The 21,560-nt window shown below is 43.8% G+C and overlaps 1 protein-coding gene and 1 long non-coding RNA gene across 2 annotated transcripts in view; one reads left to right on the forward strand and one right to left on the reverse strand.

The window, feature by feature from the left end:
• Positions 1-12,667, forward strand: part of LOC143328130 (uncharacterized) — a 55,250-nt gene extending 42,583 nt beyond the window's left edge. The window contains exon 3 of the long non-coding RNA XR_013077789.1: positions 6,704-12,667. This is a non-coding gene — a long non-coding RNA (uncharacterized LOC143328130). The remainder of the gene's footprint in view (positions 1-6,703) is intronic.
• LOC143328129 (5-hydroxytryptamine receptor 7-like) lies at positions 10,505-19,740 on the reverse strand. The gene is made up of 2 exons (XM_076743079.1): positions 18,671-19,740; positions 10,505-17,556 (listed from the first exon to the last, which is right to left on the reverse strand). Exons 1-2 carry the CDS (start codon positions 19,246-19,248, stop codon positions 16,653-16,655), a joined length of 1,482 nt encoding a protein of 493 aa, XP_076599194.1. The 5' UTR covers positions 19,249-19,740; the 3' UTR covers positions 10,505-16,652.
• Between the last annotated feature and the right edge of the window lie 1,820 nt (positions 19,741-21,560).

Raw genomic sequence — 21,560 nt, forward strand, 5'->3', positions numbered from 1 at the left:
TGTATGCAGCAGAATGAAAGGCTGTGCTGTGCTATTTGTTTCATGTGCTCCATGTGTCATTTAAAACACATACACGAGCAGAGCTACATCCAGATGACTTGTTCATTACTCAGTGTGAGGCTATGCAGTGGAAATCTAGTTTCAGCTGCAGCTGTCAGGGGTCACCGGAGAGGATCCCGCCCTGCCTGACACGGAAGATCCACATTTTTGATTTAAAAGAGGCTTTTTATGCCAGATGCCCTTTCTGACTCACCACCCCTCCCTGCTGTCTATTTATCCAGGCTTGGGGCCGGCAATTATGAATGCACTGGTGTGTGCATCCCCAGTGGGGGAGGAGGAGGCGGGGATCAGACCGCTGCGACCCTCTGTACCTCCTGAGCCAGCGCCGCCCCTGAGGGTGGAAGTGGAAACGGTTTTGTCCTGATTAGAGCCTTTCTTCACTGGCTTGATGTTGTCTTGATTATTAAAGTCCCCCTCACTGAAAAATATGTTTGTTACTGTTGCTTTAATTGGTTGTTTGACCTTTGAATGATGCATAGATGCAGTCGCCTTTGTGGGTCCGTGTGCGACATGTTTCTGAAGCAGAAAACTTCGGACAGGTGCTCCGGTCTGTTGTGTGATCTAGTTCATTTCACGCATGCTAAACCCTTTAGATTTCCTTTAATTGGAGCTCGGTCCAAACCATGAGAGACAGACAAGAGTAAACTCAGATATAAGAGCCGGCGTGTCCACATTCTTTCACTGTAAAGTCTGTTTGCTCAAAGAATCCTGAGCCCAGAATCGTGACTCAACAAACTCTACAGTTTATTAGTTTAGCTCCAATCTGCACCTCGTCAGTCTTGTGGGATTATAGTTTGATGTGTTAGCATCTCTTTGTAAAACTCACTTTGAGTGACATTCATATTTTGAATATCGCCGCTAATGAGCAAGTGAGCTGCACAAAAAGAAAATGAAGGTCATTAAAAGCTCCTCCTCCTCCTCCTCATGAGTCTCTGTGCAGGAGCTTTCATCCGTCAGTGAGCCAGGTAATCAAACATGATTTGTTTGGAGTTATTTGAGGGTCTTTTCATATGTAAATGAGGGTTTTACAACAGGAAGGTGAAACTATTACAACTGCAGTGGGGCTGAGGATATTGTTTATGACCATGTTAAAATATAGAATGGAGCCGAGGTTCTCAGCCAGAAGGTCACTAAAGACAGTTCATATTTCTAATACATCAAGATGATTTATGAATATGCCTCTGGGACAATTTTTTGCATCCCTAAAACTCTTTGCACAAAGGTCTGTTTAGGCTCACAGCTCAGACAGCAGACCCTGATCTGGTCCTGCAGTCACGTGATGGGTGCTCGCGTGTGGGGACGGTAACCCCTGTGTTTGCTGAAGGATGGTCTTGATGTCTTTGGACGTGAACGATCTCCGTGGTCGCTCGGCGGACGTCCTCTGACTCCTGGCCGATGATCTGCGACTGGCTTCGGTCTGGGCTGCTCAGACAGCGGATGTTTGTTTGCTTTGTTCGTTCAGGCCTGATTTGCTCTGGTGCCTGTTTTTCCTGCCCCGAACGCTTGTGCTCCAGGCCAGACTCGCTGTTTGCACCTCTCCTCATTGCATATGCATTTCAGTGGGGGATTGTGCAAACAATAAGAGACGTGCTAACGAAGGTTAATTATGAATTCCACTGGATTTACTGAGGTCACGCCATGTGCAACTGTCTGTTTTCTGGGGAAAATTCTTCACTTATGAAGAGGCGTAAACACAAGGCAGATGGGATTTACAAGAGCCTGAAGGAAGCTTGTGGTGGCAAAAATCAACGTGCATTAAATGTAAATTTCTATATAACTACAAGCTGATTACTAGAAACAAAAAGTAAGTAATTAGTGTGTGATTAATGAGAACAATATGTGATCACTGCTGCACATAGTGTGCAATAGTGAGCAGGAAGTTCTGGTTTATGATTTGTCTTCATCAAACTGGAATCTGAGCTTCATTGACAGGCTGCAGCTAAACTTTTAGACATTTTAGACATTAAAGTGCATTTAAGCAGCTCAGGGCTGCTGTGGAGGAGTTTGTATATGTAGTAAAAACAGGTTTGTTCAAATAGGAAAATCAGCAACTCAACTTTACCTGAAATCTTTCCCATAACAGGGCAACACCGGCCCCATACAGGTGCCACATTAATGCAGTTTTATACCCAAATCAATGTGTTAAATATGTCCAAAGATTTAATTGAAAATCTAAGTAAATGTTTCCACCGTCAGTCTTTCTATGAGCCACAAAGCGTTTTCTTTTCGAGACTGCTTCCTTTCAATCAGTGTGTTTGCTCAGATTCATCACAGTCAGCCGTTACTTCACCTTGAACTGGAGACACTTCACCTGTAGACTTAACAGAGCTTATTTTTCTAGCTGCTGTCTTTCCACAAATGTGACATAATCTTCACTTTTTCAGCATCCTGAACACTTAAGCAGCATTTTAAAATGTGTGTCTTTGTGTGTTTAACACCAAACATTTTTAAGTTATGACAACAAAGTCAGCAAAGCTCCTTATTGACTCATTGCCTCATCCTTCATTATCACCCTAAACTCACCAACAGAGAGAGAAGCTCTTTCAGCTTCACATCATGAAGAGCCAGAGAAGAAACATGAAAGGATTTTTCCTTTTAATTAGAAATTTTGGGTTACAAGTTCTTTGAAGATCCCTGCTGCCTCCTAAGCAGTTTCTGGGGTGTAATCCTCCCGACCCTGACCAAAGGCATGTTTATTTAGGGATCGTCTCCATGTCAAACTCCTCATACTCACTGCTTCAAAACCACGGAGGAGGCAGCAGCCAGACAATGCTTTTAGTGGACTTGAGCTTATTTTTTAAATATATTTTGGACTCCTTACTTTCAGAGGGTGACAGTGAGAGCACTCATGACACCATGAGCTCCCCCGTCCCGCCTACATTGTGGTACAGTAATTTATCAGAATGACGACTCTTTCCTGCGGCTCTCCATTTTTTTTTTTTTTTTATTCCAGCCGTTAATGGGATTAGCCCGACTGAATCCACCATATCATTCCTTTAACAGAGTCCTCTGTGCTCAGCATAACACCAACTAGTTCCATGACAGCTGCATGTGATGAGGAAGAGGTGAGCAGGATGTAAATATGAGTCATGGACCAAAAGAATTTACACAAAAAGCAAAGAAATGAAAACACCAATTTTACAGTGGCTTCAGAATGTGAGGAAAGAGGAGAACATGGCAGAAGAAACGGCAAACTAGTGCATGAACAGAGAAACAGAGGGACAGAGCGAGCATTGAGGCTCGTGAATGAGAGAGAGGGAGAAAGCATGCACCAAAGAATGAGGCAGAGACGGAGGAGGACAATGACAGCAGCGAGAAATCAGATATTGTGAATGAAAACGAGGAAGAGAGGCAGAGTCAGAAGTCTGGTTTGTGCAAGTGAAAGAAATCCATGCAGGGAGGCGGCAAGAGATGCAGCTCGTGAATAAAAAAGAAAGGAGAAAGTGAAACAAAAGCAGACAAAGAGTGACAGCAGCTGAGAGGGAGATGATGGTGAATTAAAAAAAGAAAAGTCTGAGGCAAGAGTTTCTGAAAGCGAGGGAGAACAAGACATCGAATTAGTAAACGAGCGAAAGACGATGGATGAAATTTGAAAGAGACAGAAGAAGATGTTTGGATGAACGTCGAGAAGAAAGGACGTGTCACAGGAGGGATGGGATGGAGTTTTTAAACGGAGCAAAACCCTGTGAGGAAAGATGACGAGAGGCAAAAACTGCTCTGAAGCCACATCACAAACGTATTTAGGTCGCAATCGCAAACAAAGCGAGCGGAGGCCTCAGATGGCTCCTGACATGGTTTATTTTGGCTCTGGGTTCACTCAGGCTTTCAGGGACTTTCACACAAGCATCAGCTCAACGTAAACATGTTCTCAAGTGAAGAAAAGGAGGGAAACGTGTGTGTGTGAAGTGTGTATCACGTCTAAACGAGGCAGGCCGGCTGGTCCTGAAAAGCTGAGACAGACATTGGCTTTAATTTTTAACCACTTTAAAAGCTCAGATGGTAAATTTAAAAAGGACCTTTCAATGCATCAGAAGTTAAACTCGTGGATTATGCCCCAGCACAGACTGCTGATTTAATGAGGAGCGGGCACATTACAGTCCATATTGTATGTAAAGTAGATGAGTATGTAAATTCATAATCTGTTATCCAATAGGGCATGTTTCCAGCTCGCACTTGAGTGTGTGTGTGTGTGTGTGTGTGTGGGTTAGGGTTAGGGTTAGGGTTGGAATTTATTAAAGTGTTTTTGAAAGTGTTCATCGTGTCTTCAAATGGGCTCCAAACATCAAACCTTTAAACTGGAGTCACTGGTTTTGTCGGTACTTTGTAAGGCTGTGACGGCCTTTGTGTTAGCACACAGTCACAAACACAAACTGTAGTGTGGAGTCGTGTTTGGTTCGCCTGCTGGATCTAATATCCGCTCTGCTTTTAGCTTCCATGTGGCTCTTTAGATGCTCCGCTTTCTTCATTAGCTGGTTGCTAACTTTGCTCTCTGCTGCTGGACAGTCTGTCAGAGCGTGTTTGTTTAAATCAGCTGCTGCCGCTGGGTGTTATTTGATCCATTATGATAGAAACTCAGCCAGTGCTCAAAAGAACATTGCAATAGAGGAAAATTGAAGAAAATTAGCACGTTTTCCACGTCAAATGAGGGAATCTGTATCGGTTTCATCTCAGCATATCCAGCAGAGATCTGAAGTGTTTTTTTAGCATAGCTTAGCACCGTCACACACAGGAAACGGCTGGTTCAGCAGTCACATCACTTCAGGTTGAGCTGACGACTTCTTCTCTCACAGATCGGATGAATAAAAGGAAAAGGACCAAAACACAAGTTAACGCTGCAGATCAGAAAACACTCCTCTGAGTCACTCTTGTGGCTGTCGTTTGCTGTTAGCCGTCATGATTTGTTCACACGATTAAAGCTTTTAAATTGCAATGAGAGCTGGAGGGACTCAACCATCTTTGTTGAATAAGTTGCCTGTTAGCTAACGCCGCGTCCAACTCAGCCCGTGACATAACTTCGGCCTCCAGCGCAGCTTCGTCGACCACATCATGTGGACATGGATGATTGGCGGCGGGGTCGCTGACAGAGAGCAGACGGGGTTGATCTTTGCCTCGTTGATAAATGAAAGATTAATCGGCGCCTCCTCCTCGAGGACAAAATCAGTGTGACGGCCGTCCAGATGAAGTCACCACTATTTTTCTGCTGCCTCCTCGCAGACACTGACTCATCATAATCAACATGTCTTTGACTCATTGTATTAGCATAGGCATTTGGCTCACGTCACAGCAATAACACTAAAAGCCAATGATTCAGCGCTGAGTGAGTTTGACAGCCATGTTTCCCTCTTCATCTCTTCATCGTTCATTCATTTGCAGCTCTTCTCCGCCACGTTCCTCCTCCCCTCCCATCACCGTGTTCCCTCTTTCTTTCACATGTCTGAGTTTGTCTCATCTCCTTTCTCTCCACTTTCTCTCCTCCTCGGTCTTACTTTCTCTACCTCCCACTCTTTATTCATCCTCTTTCGCTTCTTCATCTCCGTCTCTCTGTCTCTGCCTCCTTCGCTCTTTCTCACTCCTCCTCCTCCTCTCTCTCTCACCAGGCGTGCAGCACTACTCACTTTTTGACTCTGGGGGAAAACAAACTTCTCACATTGCAGCTCTCAAAGCCAGACTTTGCCAATTAAGTGCAAAAAACAACAAAATCAAAAAAATCTTCTTCTTCTTCTTCTTCTTCTTCTTCTTCTTCTTCTTCTTCTTCTTCTTCTTTTGTGTGAAAGTGTGGTACAGTAGGTGTGAAGTTCTCCGGGAGTCTCAGCTTCTCCCCTGCTGTCCACTGAGTTTTGAAGCAGTATTCACTCTTTGTGATATTTCTGAGAGTGAAGGCTGAATCAATAGCGGCCGCTCGCGTAAACGGCGCCCTGGGCAGCAAAGCAAATGAGCGAAACAACAAAGTGCGTCACATCAATCATAAGTGCGATTTGATCAATAAAAACACGAAATCGATGCAGCTCTCTGACACAGTCACACACAAAGCTCAGCTGTGCGCTGAGCGCCGTTATAGTGCTGTATGTTATTTCCATCAGTTACGTTTCCCGCTGCTCTGGTGGACAGCGCCGTCCTGCCATGACCAAACATCCTTGAGCAACACACCAGGTGGTGTGAAAGGACGCCCAGCGTGCTGCGGCGGGGTCGCTGGTTTGAACTCTGCAGCAGCGGCTCCACCGGCGGCCATGAGCCAAAAAGGACCTTTTCTTCTTTGTTTCTGGTGTTGTGGTCCTGCAGCTCCCTGTGTGTGTGTGTGTGTGTGTGTGTGTGTGTGTGTGTGTGTGTGCGTGCGTGCTTGGATGTGTATTACTCATGTTATAGGGACATAAATCTGTTTACATTGTGAGGACTCACCTTCCCTATGGGGACGAAACACAAGTCGCCATAACATGAATGACTGAATTTTAGGGTGAAGTCTTGGGTGAAGGTTAAGGTGAGTATCAGGAAGTTCATGTAAGTGAAGTGATGGAAACACAGAATATACTTCAAAAAGGAGAGAAACTAAACATGAAGACACTAGACATCACTCCCGTACACGTTCGTTCAGCACGTCTCTCCAGAGCCGTTGTCATTAACGTGGTCTCTGCTCTTCTGGTTTCAGGCTTTCCTCCTGATGCTGGATTTGCTCCCATTCGGCCACAAGAACATTCGCGGCACCGCTGACGTCCTGACTGACGCTGTCTCCAGCTCGTCCCAAAGGTGTTGGACGGGGTCGAGGTCAGGCAGCCGTGCAGGCCAGTGAAGTTCTCCCACACTAAACTGGGAAGATGTTTTCTTTGTGGCAGCTTCAGCTGAGTATTGTCATGTTGAAAAAGCTTTCCCCAAACTCCTGACACGAAGCTAGAGGTGCACTTTTATCTAAAATATCACGACTTGCTGTATTTTTCAGATTTCTCAGGAGTTCAATCAAAGAACCCAAAGACTGAAGTTTACAGTCTGAATCTGAGCCATCAGGAAAACACAAATATTATGCTTCAGTTATGCTTTATGCAGAATGTATTAAGTACACTTCGTGCTCTTTTTGTCTCCCTTAAGTGTACTCAAGTAGTCCTGGAGTCCCGCTTGAGTAATACTTGAGTTAAGTGTAAATAGTTGCTAAATCCACCAGTGAAAATCAGGATCATGAGCATTCAATACACACTTGTAGTACAATTGTATTACATCGCCAATGTGTTGAAATATTACTTAAATATACTTCAAATGAAGTGAAACTAAAGTACACTTTAATCAAGCATGTTAACAGTGTATTACAAAGGGCTTGAAAATAAGTATACTTTTCATAAGTACACTATAGTACTATTACAAGTATTTCTAATTTAGTAGTCTGACGATGAAGTAATTTTAATGATTATTTTCTTAATGTGCCGTATTTCCTTGCTTGGTATTATTACACACAGACAGAAAGTTCTTTGTGTGCTGTGTGACATTTCACTCATCACATTTTTTTTAATTTCAGATTATTATCAGCTGGTTTAGGGATGAAAAGCAGCGTCGGTCCTCGTAAAGGTTTTCCAGCAGATCTGCCTGCAGTCAGTGGTTTGAGGGGAAAGCACGTCCCGGTCTTTGGACATGACGCTGTGAGCTCTGCTCGGGATGAGAACAGAAGCTAAATGTAAAAAATGTGAAATATAATGACTTGAATGCAGGGCAGTGAATCACCCTCCTTTCTTCCAGGCTGTCTCTTTATTTTTTGCCTCTTTCTGTGTTTTCACTAATATACTTTGGCGCCCTTTCTCCAAAATTACACTCACATTTTGAATCTCATTAATCTCATTTGATTTAATAAGAACACAGATTTAATTATTTTTTTGCGCATTTATACATCAAAGAGGTGACTCATCTGACTTTTCAGAGCTGTGTCTGGGATCCATCCACATCGCTGCCGTCACAGGGAAATGTGTCGTTATCATCAACAAGCAGGTCTAATCTTTGACGGAATCACTGGAGCCTCAGTCGTCTGTGTTTCTGGGAGCGACTTGAAGAAAGTTCACAGATTAATGTTGTTTTTGTTGTCCTGGCTTCATTTTATCTCACAAAGAGTTTCATTCGTCTGACACTTATGGGGGGAAAAAAGCGTAATTCCTCACGGCTTTTGTACTTTCATGTTATAATACTTCAATATTACTACACTTACTACAATATTTATGCACAGTATCTTTTCCTAAAAGGTCATTATACCTCCTTAACTCAACCCATTCGTAGCACAGCGTAAGCTCTAAACGTATGCATGCTGACTGCAGTGAATATCTCATATTTGATGTTTTGTGGTGTTTTTATAGGTTTTTCCACATCTGTAGTGTTTTTAAAGAGCAGATTAAAACAAACTGTGTAATACCACCATCGCTGCTTCATGTGTTGAAAAACGTCTGCACTGACTGGAAAACGATTTTCCTGTCAGGCTGCAGTCTGTTTTAGCTTGAAATGCAAATGAATAATATTGATGTATTTGCAAAGCGTGTATTGATCATAACCCTCACACTGAAAAGAACAATGGCCGCCTGCTATTTCAGTAACACAGAAAGAATTTCCTCATATGTCCCAGAATAGACTGTTGTGCTCTCACGCTGCACCAGGTGCTGTTGCATAACAGGTCTGTAAATTTACTAGTTTACCACTGATAAATGTGATTCAGCAGGACATAAATAAATAAATGTAAAAGCAGAATCCGGTTTCAGATCTGAGTTCAGATCAGAAGCTTTGAGGGCAGACAAGGCTCAGACAATCTTACAGCTAAGTTTCCACCAGTTATTGTGTCCCATGTATTCTGATTTAGGAGGTGATTCTGATTCTACAGAACTGGTCAACTATGAAATGTAGATTTTTTGGTTCAATCAACGGTCGCGCTCTGGATGGACCAGACCTCTTCTACTGGTCCGTAACGTTAGATGTGAACATTTTCTGAATTCACTAACAGAAGCAGGACAGATGTGGCCCACCAGCTGACAGCTAATAATCACTGTCATCATCATTTTTATTCACGGTAGTGGTGCGTTTCATTCGGTCACCTGGCCGTGGCGCCAAATCCCCTTTACCCCCTCTAGGTTCCATACCTTCCAGGGAAGGTCAAGACAGAGAGGGAGGAAGTGGGTGAACTAGCTTGCTAACCACTCTATTGCTGACTATTGTTTGTCTTAGCATTGCTAACTCTTGAGGGAGCTTGATTTTTCATTGCCATTTGCAGCACGTTCTGTCGCTGAAGGTGTTCAGCACAGTGCAAACGTGCACAAAACGACCCAAAACGATTATTAAGATTATATTTATTAAGGTAAATATTTGTGTTCTGGTTGAGAGACCCCTCCATGCACAATATCGACCGTCTCCTTGAGACTCCACAAGTCAGCAGAAAGATAAGTGTCCAGTTCTGAAAAGTGAAGTAATTATACTACATGTCTACTCCTTCTGTCTGTATGTTGCATTTATGTGACACAATAGTGAAAGGTTGCACTTTAATGGCTTCATGAACAGTGAACGTTTCACTGGAGCAGATTATATACTGCGTAGTCGTAGTAGTACTTGGTCATTGATGAGCTCGATGGTGCTAATTGGCACCGTTAATGTTCAGCTTAATGTTACACAATCAAAGCAGCCATTAAGAAGCTAGTAAGTAAGTAATGTTCCAGCACAATGGATGCTTTATTGAACAGAAGTTATCGCCGTGTAGTTTTTAATTATTCTCATCCACACTGACGAGGTGTTTGAAACGACCTCCAGGCTGAGTCTGTGTTTGTTTAGCTTTAGATAGATGGGCATTAACAGTTAGAGCCGTTTAGCCCCACTGACTTCTTCCCGTGTCAGAAATGTGCGAAACAGTTTCTTTGCCTCCACTCAGAAAACCTTCATTTCATTATTTGTTAGGTTTTTTTCTGTGGTTTTATTATTTCTGCCTAGATTGCTGCTCCGCTTCACATTAATGTTTGTGTAACTAAAAGTCCAATCTGCAAAATTTAAACAGCAAACCATCTGTGTGTCTTTGTCGAGCATATCTCATATCTCCGTCTACACAGTCAGCTGTTCAGCCCTTTTCCCCGTACTCTCCATTTTGCTGCTGGATAATGCGAATGTGTGCATGTGTTTTGAAGGGTTTGTCTTGGTTGCAGGCTCGCCTCACACCGCCTGCATGAAAGAAAGCAGTCAGAGCTGTTGAATACGCGTCTCACTCCTCTCAGTTACAGTGACAGCTTCTGTACTGCGCTGCCTTCTATCATCTGAACTGTCCTAGAGCGACGCACCAAATCAATATCATCTTTAAAGTATCACAAACGAATGCTGCAGCATAGTGGAAATTCAATTGTGGCACTTTGCTTGTGTTTTAAGAGGCTGACAGCTTAAACACTTGTGTCCTTACTGCAGTGAAGTGATGCAGGTTGATGAGATGGAAAAACAAATACTCCACTTTCAAGAGTTATTTTTACACCAAGCAGTACTTTATTTCATTACGATCAAAACAGTAATGTTGACTTTTTCTGTCAAAGTCACAAAGCCAATGATCCATGAAAAGTCACTGAATGTTTTGTCTTCTTTATTTAAGGTGACGGTTCTGCATGAGGTCGAGACAAGAGCAGGAGTTGATGTTTAGGATCGTTTTTATTACAAAATATGATTTTTGCAGCTCAGCCAGAGAATGACAAATGAAGTCGTGATTCATTCCTGTACAAATATACGTAAGGATGTTGTGTCTGTCGTGACAGCTTGCTCATGAACTGTCTGCTCGTGGTTACATTTATATACAACTAATTCGCATCCATAATTCATCATGCTGACAACATTTCTGCACCGTGCTGGAGTCACAGGGAGGCGGTCCAGGTGGATGTTTGGTGCACAGTGCAGGACTGGGACACCAGAATCCAGAGTTCAGGTCCAGACTGGGGTCAGGTTTAGGCAACAAAAGCACTTTGGTTAAAGATCTCGACTTTGCTGATGACTTTTTCTTTATTGAAGCTGATCTTTCCCCAACACGAACCAAGTGCCTGAACACAACCATCGAACAGCTGTATGGTTGTTGGTTGGTGATGGTATCAACATTTTGCAACTTGCCAGGTGTGTTAATTAACATTTCCTCATTCTGTTAGCGTTACGCTTCCTTCAGAAAGAATTTGCTTTGCTGATTAGTTGTATATAGACGTCATTTCTAGGCGACGGGCTCAAAGGCGGTGATCAGAGCAGGAAGTGCTCACAGGAACGAAGGTATTCACACTGACAGGAAACAAACCTGTCTCATTTTTTAAGTGTGTTTAATGATTAATTTGAGCAAATGATGTCACCTCACCACATTGGTTCGTCATCCACAGCCCTGATAAAACTGTACATGCTGTAAAATCTATTTACATTTCAAACAGGGTGGAATACTTCCATCGCTGCACTCGTCCATTGATTGTTGGCTGTTCACTGCAGTGTTGATGGTAGAACACCTTCACCTTAAGACATAAGATCTGTTGCCATGAATCCTGTTGTTCTTTTAACCTTTCATTTTTACGATATGGTCATAAAACCTTCTTTTAAAAGCTTATTAGAAAACCTGCAGTTCAGTTAAAAATGTAAAACTTTCCATAACTGGAACAACACGGTTTCACCAGCAGCTACAACATATTTTACAGTCTTGTCCACGGGAATTGTGTGTTGGTAATTATACAAGGAATCTGGCAATTTGATTGGTCAAACACGCATTGCATCCATGCAGATAAAACCCATAAAGCATGGCAAGACAAACTTTATGGGTCATTAAGCCCAACTGGTGTGGTCGCCGGAGAGCGATGGAGGCGCCTCTCTTTTCTTTTACTGTCTTATCACAATATATGTACACAATACACGTGTTGGTTGTTAGAATATAAAAGCAAAGTTGCCCCCAGAGGACTGCTCTGTGTTGTGTGCACTTTGATGCTGCAGGCAGTACAAAGTCCTGTAGGATCAATGTTGTATGTACTGTATAATCCCAGTAAAAAGAACATCCCCTTTGGTACAACTGCTTTATAAAAAGGTTATTAAATGCTCTGAAACAGGACTACAGCCCAGTTTACTGTGGCCTCTCTGGTCAAAAGCAGCTTATGATTAGGACATCCCCAACAGGCTGAGCATCCGTTGGCACACAAATCTAAATTTCAAACATTTCTGGCACGGTAACTATCATCGGCAGACGGTCGCCTCCAGTTCTTCAACCCAGATCTTAAATAATGAAGATCCGAGATAAGATTTTTGTCATGTTGTTTTGTCCATTGCCCTTTAAAATTACCATCATTTTTGATGTTAACAGACATTTTCTAAGCCTTTCAGGCCAGTTTCCTCGGACAGAGACGACCCAAACCCTTCACGTTGCTCGTTGTGCCATCGTATCTTTGTTCCAGGTGATCTTTGGTTGGTGTCATTTTAGCTGCCATCAACACAGATCTCCACATCTTCCAGACTGTACAGTGAACCACTTGTTTCTGATCTTTCTGACCTTTGACTCTTAAATCACAGTTTGCGTACGTAGAGCAGTTGTGACCAGTTCAACCAGTTATTTTTTTCCTTCTCAGACTTGTTTTATTTTCTTATTTTTTAGAGATCTTCACAATTATACAACAACGCTTATAACAAATAAAAAAAATAGTGTACCTTATTAATTATCTTGCGACCTCTTGAATTTATCTAGGGACCCCTCTTTGCAGGGGCCTGATCCCCATTTTGGGAACCACTGCTGTGCACCTCTATCTTGAGTTTTTATGTCTTGTCACTGTAAAGATAAACATCAATAGATTGTAAAATCAATAAAAATCCGTGGTCGGAATGAATTCTCCACCACACTACAAAGTAAAATCTGCAAATTATGAAAGATTAAGGCGTCATGATTTCTGTGATAAAGTTGCACCTTAAAAGTACTAGCAGCTAGTCTGGCACCATCGTTCACTTAATCAATAATACGAATAATACGAACAGAAATATAATCAGGTCACAGGTGAAGAAGAGTGAAACCTCAAAGAGAGCGAGCTCTGGCCGTCGCTCGGTGAAGGTGACTCGTGTGATCAGATACGTTTGTGTGGAGTGTTTCAGGGATGCTCACTCAGAAGGGGAAAGGATTTTAACTCCGTTCTTTTCAGTGCGAGGACACATTCGGTCACCTGTCTGAGGCCACAACCTGAATGTTGCAGGTGTGTTTCTACTTTTAATTTACCCTCCAGCACTTCTCCCCTGTTCTTTGTCGTCCCAATAACAACATCATCTGGAAACCGCCTGTGTGGAAACAGATGTTCTCTCAGATACTGTGTCAGACAAACTGGGTGTTTTTCTTATTTTTCTTGTTTGTCAGCTTTCAGTTCGATCCACACTTCAGCTGGCGCCATCGAAAACAGAGAGCGCCAGTGATGCGGATCGTGGCAGGTAAACAATAAGCTCCCTTCTCCCTCATGCTGGATGCATACTGAATGCATCACGCTGTGCTCCTCAGAGGTTCTGGATGGACTCTGTTTTGGATGCTCTTCTGGAAACATTTGCCCCTGATCACATTCACTGGCGCACACTCTCCATACTGTACATTCTATGACAGGAAATGGAGCTACGCCATGACGGCACAGAGCCCAGACCAGACCGGGTACAGTTCAGTGGTTCTCAATCTTTCCTGCTCACAGCCCCAAAAGTGAACTAATTCCTTTACTTAGAAGGCTGAAGGCATGAATGTGCAGGACCGTGAACTATGACAGCAGAAGATTTCTTCACCCATTTCAGTCTGACTTACTTCAGACAAATGCACAAGGTAATGACTCCAGATGGCCACAACAGGTACCTTTCTACAGGTTTAGTACCCACATTTCCTGCATCTCATGTTTACCAGCCCGATAGAAGGTGAGATGGAAAAAAAGGTGAAAACAAGAGTTCGTGAGTTTTCTCTGGATGAACTTTGGGCCTTTTTCTGATCCGAGCCAATGCCAGCATTTTCTTTTGGCACAGTGGGTGAATATACAGCACCTCTGTTGCAGTCTCTTTCTGTGATTAAGGCTCAGAAGTTGGGTGTAGTTTCGTATTAAATAATCTTTCACAGAGCAGCTTTAATTAAAGATTAGAAGTACAATAAAGGTGGCAATTACAGACCTCACGCTTCCTCAGTAAAAAGAGATTTCTTTTTACACTAACTGCCCTCTGTTGCTCCTGCTCACTTTGCAGCAAAAATTCAACCTAATGAGGACAAATTTTCAGCAGCACAGACTATTCCAGTAGTAAAAAGTCCAGTCTATACCCTTGAAGTGTTGAAAACACAACATCAAGACTGCAGAAACAAGAATTAACATGCTGAAAATGTTGACATAAACAGGACTAAGCATGTCCCAGCTGTCATGTTCAGGGTGCTTACACTCACACACAGGAGGAGCTTATTCCTGTTATTGTACACAGGATATGCATTAACATAATTGGAATTTTAATGTGCATGTACAGAATATGTGCATTAAATCACTGCTGCGGTTCACTCAGAGCCGAACCTGTGCTTTAAAACGATAAACCTCTGAGCTGAGAGTCTCCTAATCTCTGTGGGAGGCGCTTGCAAACCCCAATGAAATACCTGCGATCATCTGCTCTCAGATCAGATTCCTATTCTGAGCCTCAACCTACATTAACAGCCCAGGAGACTGCTATATTAGTTACTGTGTCTGTGCAATTAGTGTCACATAGAACTCAATAATAGCAGAAGATGAGCAGGTAAAAGAGTTACTCCTCGTTTCTAAAAGTCTGACACCTTCCAGGGTGCATAATTGAAGTTGGTGGCTATAATACTGAAATAATAGGTTCAATAACTGATGAATTGTTTAATACCTACTTTCTCAATGAGCTTCTTACTATTAAGTGTGACGGGGCTGCGCATGAGAACTGAATGTTCTGCCAGGTTTGAACAGTTTGGTTATTTCACAGGAACATTTCTTGTCGTCATGTTTTGTCCTGGATTTTCTCGCTCGTTTGAAGCCAGCGGGGCTCTGCTGGAAAAAGATGATGTCACATATTGCTATGCACCAATCAGCAACATTGGAGTCAAAAGTGGACGACGGTTGTGCGATATGTTACCTGGCCGCTGTCAATCAAATCCGATCACACACGCCCACACCGTCCTGATGACACAGATTAGCTTCAGTGTTTAATGTTTAATAAATCACTGAGACTTTTCTTTGTTCTAGAAAAATATGTAAGATTTTAAATCGTGTTTTCAGGGGGTTTTGAGTTATTTATCAAGCAAAAATGCCAAAATTGTGCAGGTACCAGCTTCTCAAATGCAAGGATTTGCTGCTTCTGTCTGTTTTCTATCAATGTAAATCGATTATCTTTGAGGTTTGGGCTGTTGGTTATTTTCTCAAATTTCCTGGAAAAACACTCAATTGTTGAATTGATAAGACCTCAAAGACTGAGCGAGTGTCACTGTGAATGTAGAAGAGAAAAGTAGGCCAGTGTGAAAGCCGAGAGTTTTAATCGTGATCCACTCCTACGTTAGCTTTTGCCTGAAAATGCCTTTTTCACAAGCTATTGTGTGACTGAGCCATAATTAACGCGGAGCGCCCGGGGGACCGTCGCACACTGTGTCAAATCTAAAACATGAGGTGCATAGTTTGAAAAGAGACTCTGATGTGCAGCCAAACTTTTAACAACTGAAGAAAAGGCACAGACACGTCGAAAAACATCCCAGGTGTTCTTCTTCTCTCTAACATGTTGGCGTCCATCCCATCACCTACTGGTTCCTCACAGCGTCATTTCCTAAAAATGATTGTTCGTAAATTAGCAGCCTGATTTTAAAATAAATTGATCCATAAATAGTTTTTCAGCAAAGTAGTGGTCATGAGTGGGTTTTGGCACATTCAACACTTAATGGTAAAAAGATAGAAAGTCATATCCGGTACAGCAGGTCTTCACAAGGAGCGACTTTGACCTCTAAAATAAGGTTTGTCCCAGAACAGCGTGGCTATTCACTTGTGTACAAATTTTACATGTCAGTTGAGTTTTGATCAAAACGTGTCCGCAAATTCAACTTTTAGAAGCAGTGGGAAACAGTGTCGCCGAGATAACCAGAGATATTTGGTGTTCTAGCTTCATGGGCCAACTGAGCGCCAAAAACTTGACCATGTTTGTTAGTGAGGACAAGCTTTCCTTGGCTCAAACTGAAAAAACAGGACACCGGCAACTGAGAACTTCCATGCATGGTGGTGGCCCAGTGCAGAGCCAGTGTGCAGCTCCACGAGCTTCTCTAACAGTATAATGTGCAAAAGACTGTTCAGCAGGGCAGCAGCCAGGTTTGAATGTGTTCAGGTAGTGACCACCTTTGCAATCGTTGGACATCCCCATGGGGGTAATGTACGTTCAGCAGCTGTGAGCACGCTGCACTGGCAGCCATTGTTCAGACCTTTCGCTCAATTTTTTCTCAGTCCTCTTCTGTGCACCTTCATGTGCATCCATTTAATCACAGCATCCTGCTTCATCTCCCTTCAGTAACCATCGTACAAAGTCTGGCTGCGTGGTGGCCTTGTGCCACAGCTTTAGCCCTACTGAGCGTTTTCCCTGGCGATTGTCCCTGTTGGTCTCTGCAGCATCGCTGATGACCTCCAGGTTTACACATCAGTATCTGGCTTCTCCACCAGTTTCAGAGCCTCGTGCATGCCGGCCGCCGACAGCTTCCGATTGATGTTCCTGTAGCGACACCGCAAGAGATTACTGTAGGTGGTCCTCAGATCGCGGTTGAAAAAAGCATAAATGAAAGGATTAATGAGGGAGTTGGCGTACCCGAGCCACAACAGAGTTCTCTCCAGCCAGAGTGGCACGCAGCTGCACTCCACGCCGCAGACAAACGGCCTGGCGGTGGACACCAAGAAGAACGGCAGCCAGCAGAAGGTGAAGGCGCCGACCACGATGCCCAGAGTGGCCGCCGCCTTCTGCTCTCGTTTGAAGATGGACTGGTTTTTCCTCTTCCGGCGCTGGTGGTGTTCACCGGTCTTGAGGAGGCGAGAGACACGCGTGCTGCACTCTTCCTCCACCTCACGCTGGAGCTTCAGCGCAGCTGCCACACAGTCCAAGCTCTCCTCCTCTTCCTCAGGTTCTTCCTCCAGCTCAGCCTCTGTCCCTTCAATACTTCCTGTTTCTCCTGATACTGCTGGCTGGTGAGCCTCATGCCCTCCTCCCCCTCGGGGAGCCACCCCTGCACCGTGCTCCCCTTCCCTGGGGAAGCCGGTGATGGTGTGCTTGGCAGCGCTGAGTTTGGCTGCCCGGTAGATCCTGTAGTACATGATCAGCATCACTGACATGGGGATGTAGAACGCCACAGCTGTGGAGTACACAGTGTAGCCGAAGTCCTGACTGATGAGGCAGACTCTGCCGTCGTTGACGTTCTGCGCCCAGCCGAAAAGAGGGGGGAGGGTGATGGAGGCTGAGAGGAGCCACACGGAAAGGATCATCTTGGCCATGCAGCAGCCGTTTTGCCGGACAGGATAAGTCAGGGGTTTTGTGATACCCAAATACCTACAGAGAAAAATAGATTGAAAGATTTCTTAAACAAATTCACCTTAATTCTCTTACATCCTTTTTTTTTTCCTTCTAGTGTGGCCTTGTCTTATCCTGAGTAAGTGATGCTCCCCCACCCTGAACAAGGTGCCCTTGAGCAAGGTGCTTAACGCTTTGTGGTTGCCATATGCAGCTCCCAGGTGGGAAATTGGGTAATTTAATGAAAGAGAAGCTCCAAGATGCTGAGAAGGACCATATGTGATCAGTTTTAAATACAGCTCTGGTCAACAGTGCATGGAAATGTGGTCAGAGGACACACTTATTAACTGATTTATGTTTAAACTGTTCAACACTCAAAGTCACAAGAAAAATATTGTCTAAAACAATATTTACATGCTGGATTTAAGAGTCTGCAGCACATGCAGGTGTGCGTGTTCAGGAAATTATTTCATGATTTTATCAAACTGATTAAGTTAATGAAATCAGATTGTAACAAAAAGGAGAAATCAATTATTACAGCTTTTTTTTTTCTTTTTTTTTATTTTAAATTTGGGTTAGTTTAAGAGTCATTTATATCACATCACTTCTGAACGCTTTCAGCTCTCACTGACCTTTTTCAGCGTCGTGGTTAGTTAGACGGTGAACAGTGGACAAAGAACCAAGACGAAAAGTCACACGTTTGATCCCCACATCAGCCACTCTGTCTCACCAAATTTGTCCTTGAGGGAGACCCTGAGCCACAATGAGCCTCCGCGCTCGAGCCCCCATAACACAAATCCAATGTTTCAGTGTGGCGGAGGAATGAGCTAAAATACCCAAACAGACTGCGTAATGGGATTTTATAAGAATAGAGTGAGTGGGGAAGAAAGTGCTACTATTGCCAGAATGTGTATTTCTGACCAAATCGATACGTGAAAAATCTTGTTTCTGCATGCGTAAAAGTTTCATCAATCAATTTAATAAAAATAAGGGTGCTAATATTTCAGCGTTTCACATCTGCCCTGCTGTCTTTTCTGCTTTGTCTCTATAATTCTCAGATAGCTTCATATGATATATTGGACATATTGTTTCACGGCTTTTCCGATGCAAGACATCTTCACTTTGGTAAAGGCATAAAACAAGTTCATCTCACCTGTCAATGCTGATTACGCACAGACTCATGATGGACGCTGTGCAGCACATCACATCCATGGCGATAAAAACGTTACAGAAGAACTGTCCGAATATCCACCGACCTCCAATCAGGTCTGTGATACTGACGAACGGCATCACAGCCAGAGCCACTGACAGGTCCGCCATGGCCAGAGAAACGATCAGATAGTTGGACGGCTGGCGCAGCTTCTTGACGAAGCACACGGAGATGACCACCAGTAAGTTCCCGCAGATGGTGGAGAGCGTGAGCATGGTGAGGACCCCGCCGATCAGGACCTTCTCCACCCGGCCGTAGCTCAGGATCTGCTCGCCGCACCGGGTCCCGTTCGTCTCCATGACCTGCGGCTGACTGGAGGTGGACGGAGAAGTCGCTGCTGCCGCTGCTGCAGCCTCTGCGGCGCCCTGCGCAATCATCAACAGCCGGGGCGCAAGAGCCTCCGAGATCATCATGTTGGTGGAGCCCCCGGGATCTTCACCACCGACCCTGTCCTCTATCATAAACGACGACCTCATGTTTGCACCACCGAAGGTTCCGTTACTCGTTCCAACAACAACCATTCTGTTGTCTTCTGTTCCTTTTTATCCATGGACTTGGAGACCCGACCGGTGATGACATAGACGCACACTGATGTGCCGGTGTTGGTGTGAGAAATGAGTAATTCCTTTCCACTGCCCCCTCAGGGTAAACTACTCTGGCATACTCGCTTTGCCTTCATAAAGCCTCGACGCCTAAATTCTTCTATTTAGGGGCATACTCGTCATTACGCACGTGGCGCGCCTCAGGCGTATTCCCAAAATACCTGACCTATAAAATTCGATTTTATTTCCTGTTGTCTGTAGCCACTCCATCCAACCATCCCACTTCTCAGCCTGTTGTGCAGAGACCGAAACTTAAAAACCGCAGTACGCGCATATCACAAAAGTTGACGCGTGACGTCAAAAGACATGCTGGACAGCCTATAGGCTGCCGAATACCTACGATCTAAACATTTAAACAAATGATTCGCAGAAAACAAAATCTCCTGAGCCGTTTTTGGGGTTCATTCGACTGAAAATGTCTTGGCAAGGACAAGCTGTGTCCATGGATGACCGTGCGTAATTGCGCAGAATGAAGAAATGCTACGTCGATTTCAAACGTGTTTTGGTATCGCCTGTCATTAAGCGTCTATCTCCACGCGCGCGCACGCACACACAGGAGAGAGAGAGAGGGGGGGGGGGGATACGCAGAATGTGAATGGTGTCAAAAAGCGGGCCGTCGTCGGGTATTTAAGAAAATTGCTACTATTATTCAAATAATCCATCCAAGAAAAACTGGGGGACGTTCTGTAACAGTTTAGGCTGACAGCAGCACAGACTCTGCTGGGCTCTCGTTCTGATTTGATTCAGGGGTTATCTTTGATCATCTCACTTTTAAGGACAGTACACGTCATAGTGAAGTGATTTTTTTTTTTTTTTCATGGAGACAGGTTTCATTTTAAAGATCGGTCTGTCGTCATGTGACCGACGTGAGGAAGCTGAAGTGTAAATTTCCCCCAATTCCCTCTTCAAGTTATTTTGCTATTCACAACTCGAGCGGAGGAGTTAAATTATGAGTATAAGGAGAAGATATACAATCTGCCTTCATCTCACTTCTAAAACGTATGAGATTTATGTTGCTGGACGTGAGAGCAGGAGCCCAAACTGCTCCCGAAGCCTTTTCATCATTTTCTAATTTGGGCCCAATTGTATGATCACCCAATACGTGGACATGATACTAATGCTGTCAATAGCCTTGCATAGTAGCGCCTCCAAGCGGCCATAAGCCTCCCCTGCCTGTTGTTGCTCGTGCTGGAGCTCCCTCTTTTTCTCAGTAAGATGTTCATGTATTTATTCAAGTTTACTTTTTAAACTGGAGGGAAAGACAGTGCAGTGTCATGTATTTCTCTTACCTACCAATGTCAACATTCACCCACAGAACTGAGTTTTAAAAATCACTAAATGCTGTAGGTCCCAGAATGGGGTCTGGGGTCCCGAAAGATCACCAGTGGGTTACCTGGGGCCCTCCAAACAGCGTGACTGCTTTTAACTTCAAATTGATCCACTGGAAGTTGTTTGTCAGCTTGTGCACCCTCAAAATGAAGCAACCTTGTGACCCTTCATCACAGCTGATGGAAGTTCAGCCACAGTGGATTTTCTTGTTTGATGGAGATAAAACTGGGCTAAAAAAATGATAAATAAAACAGGCTGTGTGTATACATGAGCGCAGTGGAATGAAGAGGAGACAGTCTGCAGGTTCCGAAAAACCAGGGGAGTAAAATATCAATGTCAAATCGAAAATGGCAGCAAAAGAACCTGAAATGTGAAAGTGCACATAAAATATTAGGTCAGTGGGTGCAATGGTATCTACAACCAGACATATCCAGGCTTACGTCTGGTGGAGATAATAAGCAAAAGTTTGTATAACACGTGTTTTTTTCTTATGTCTTTATTCGTCTTGCCACCCCTCAGCTTTATATTGGGACGCCTCGGAGAGTCTTATGTTCTTAAATAATAATCACTCAACAGAGTGAGTGTAGCATCTGATGAAGGTCACTGCCTTACAGTGCAGGTGTGTGAGAGGGTGTGACATGAAAACGTTTGTGAAACTCTGTCTTACAAAAAGAAAATCAAAAAATATGGATGAAACAGAGATTTTAGCAGGTGACATTGTTGCTTTTACTCCACAAAGTCACATTTAATCAGGGTCCAGAGGGCTGCAGAAAATAGCCTACTGCACAAACGAGTCTCCGACGTTAAACGGGTCAGACTGCTTGAAAGGACGTCTCCCTTCAAAGGCCTGTTATAACCTGAAGCAGCACTGCAGTCAGACAATGTAAAGCACCAAAGGCTGC

Source organism: Chaetodon auriga, chromosome 11, assembly GCF_051107435.1.
Source record: "Chaetodon auriga isolate fChaAug3 chromosome 11, fChaAug3.hap1, whole genome shotgun sequence".
NCBI lineage: Eukaryota > Metazoa > Chordata > Actinopteri > Chaetodontiformes > Chaetodontidae > Chaetodon > Chaetodon auriga.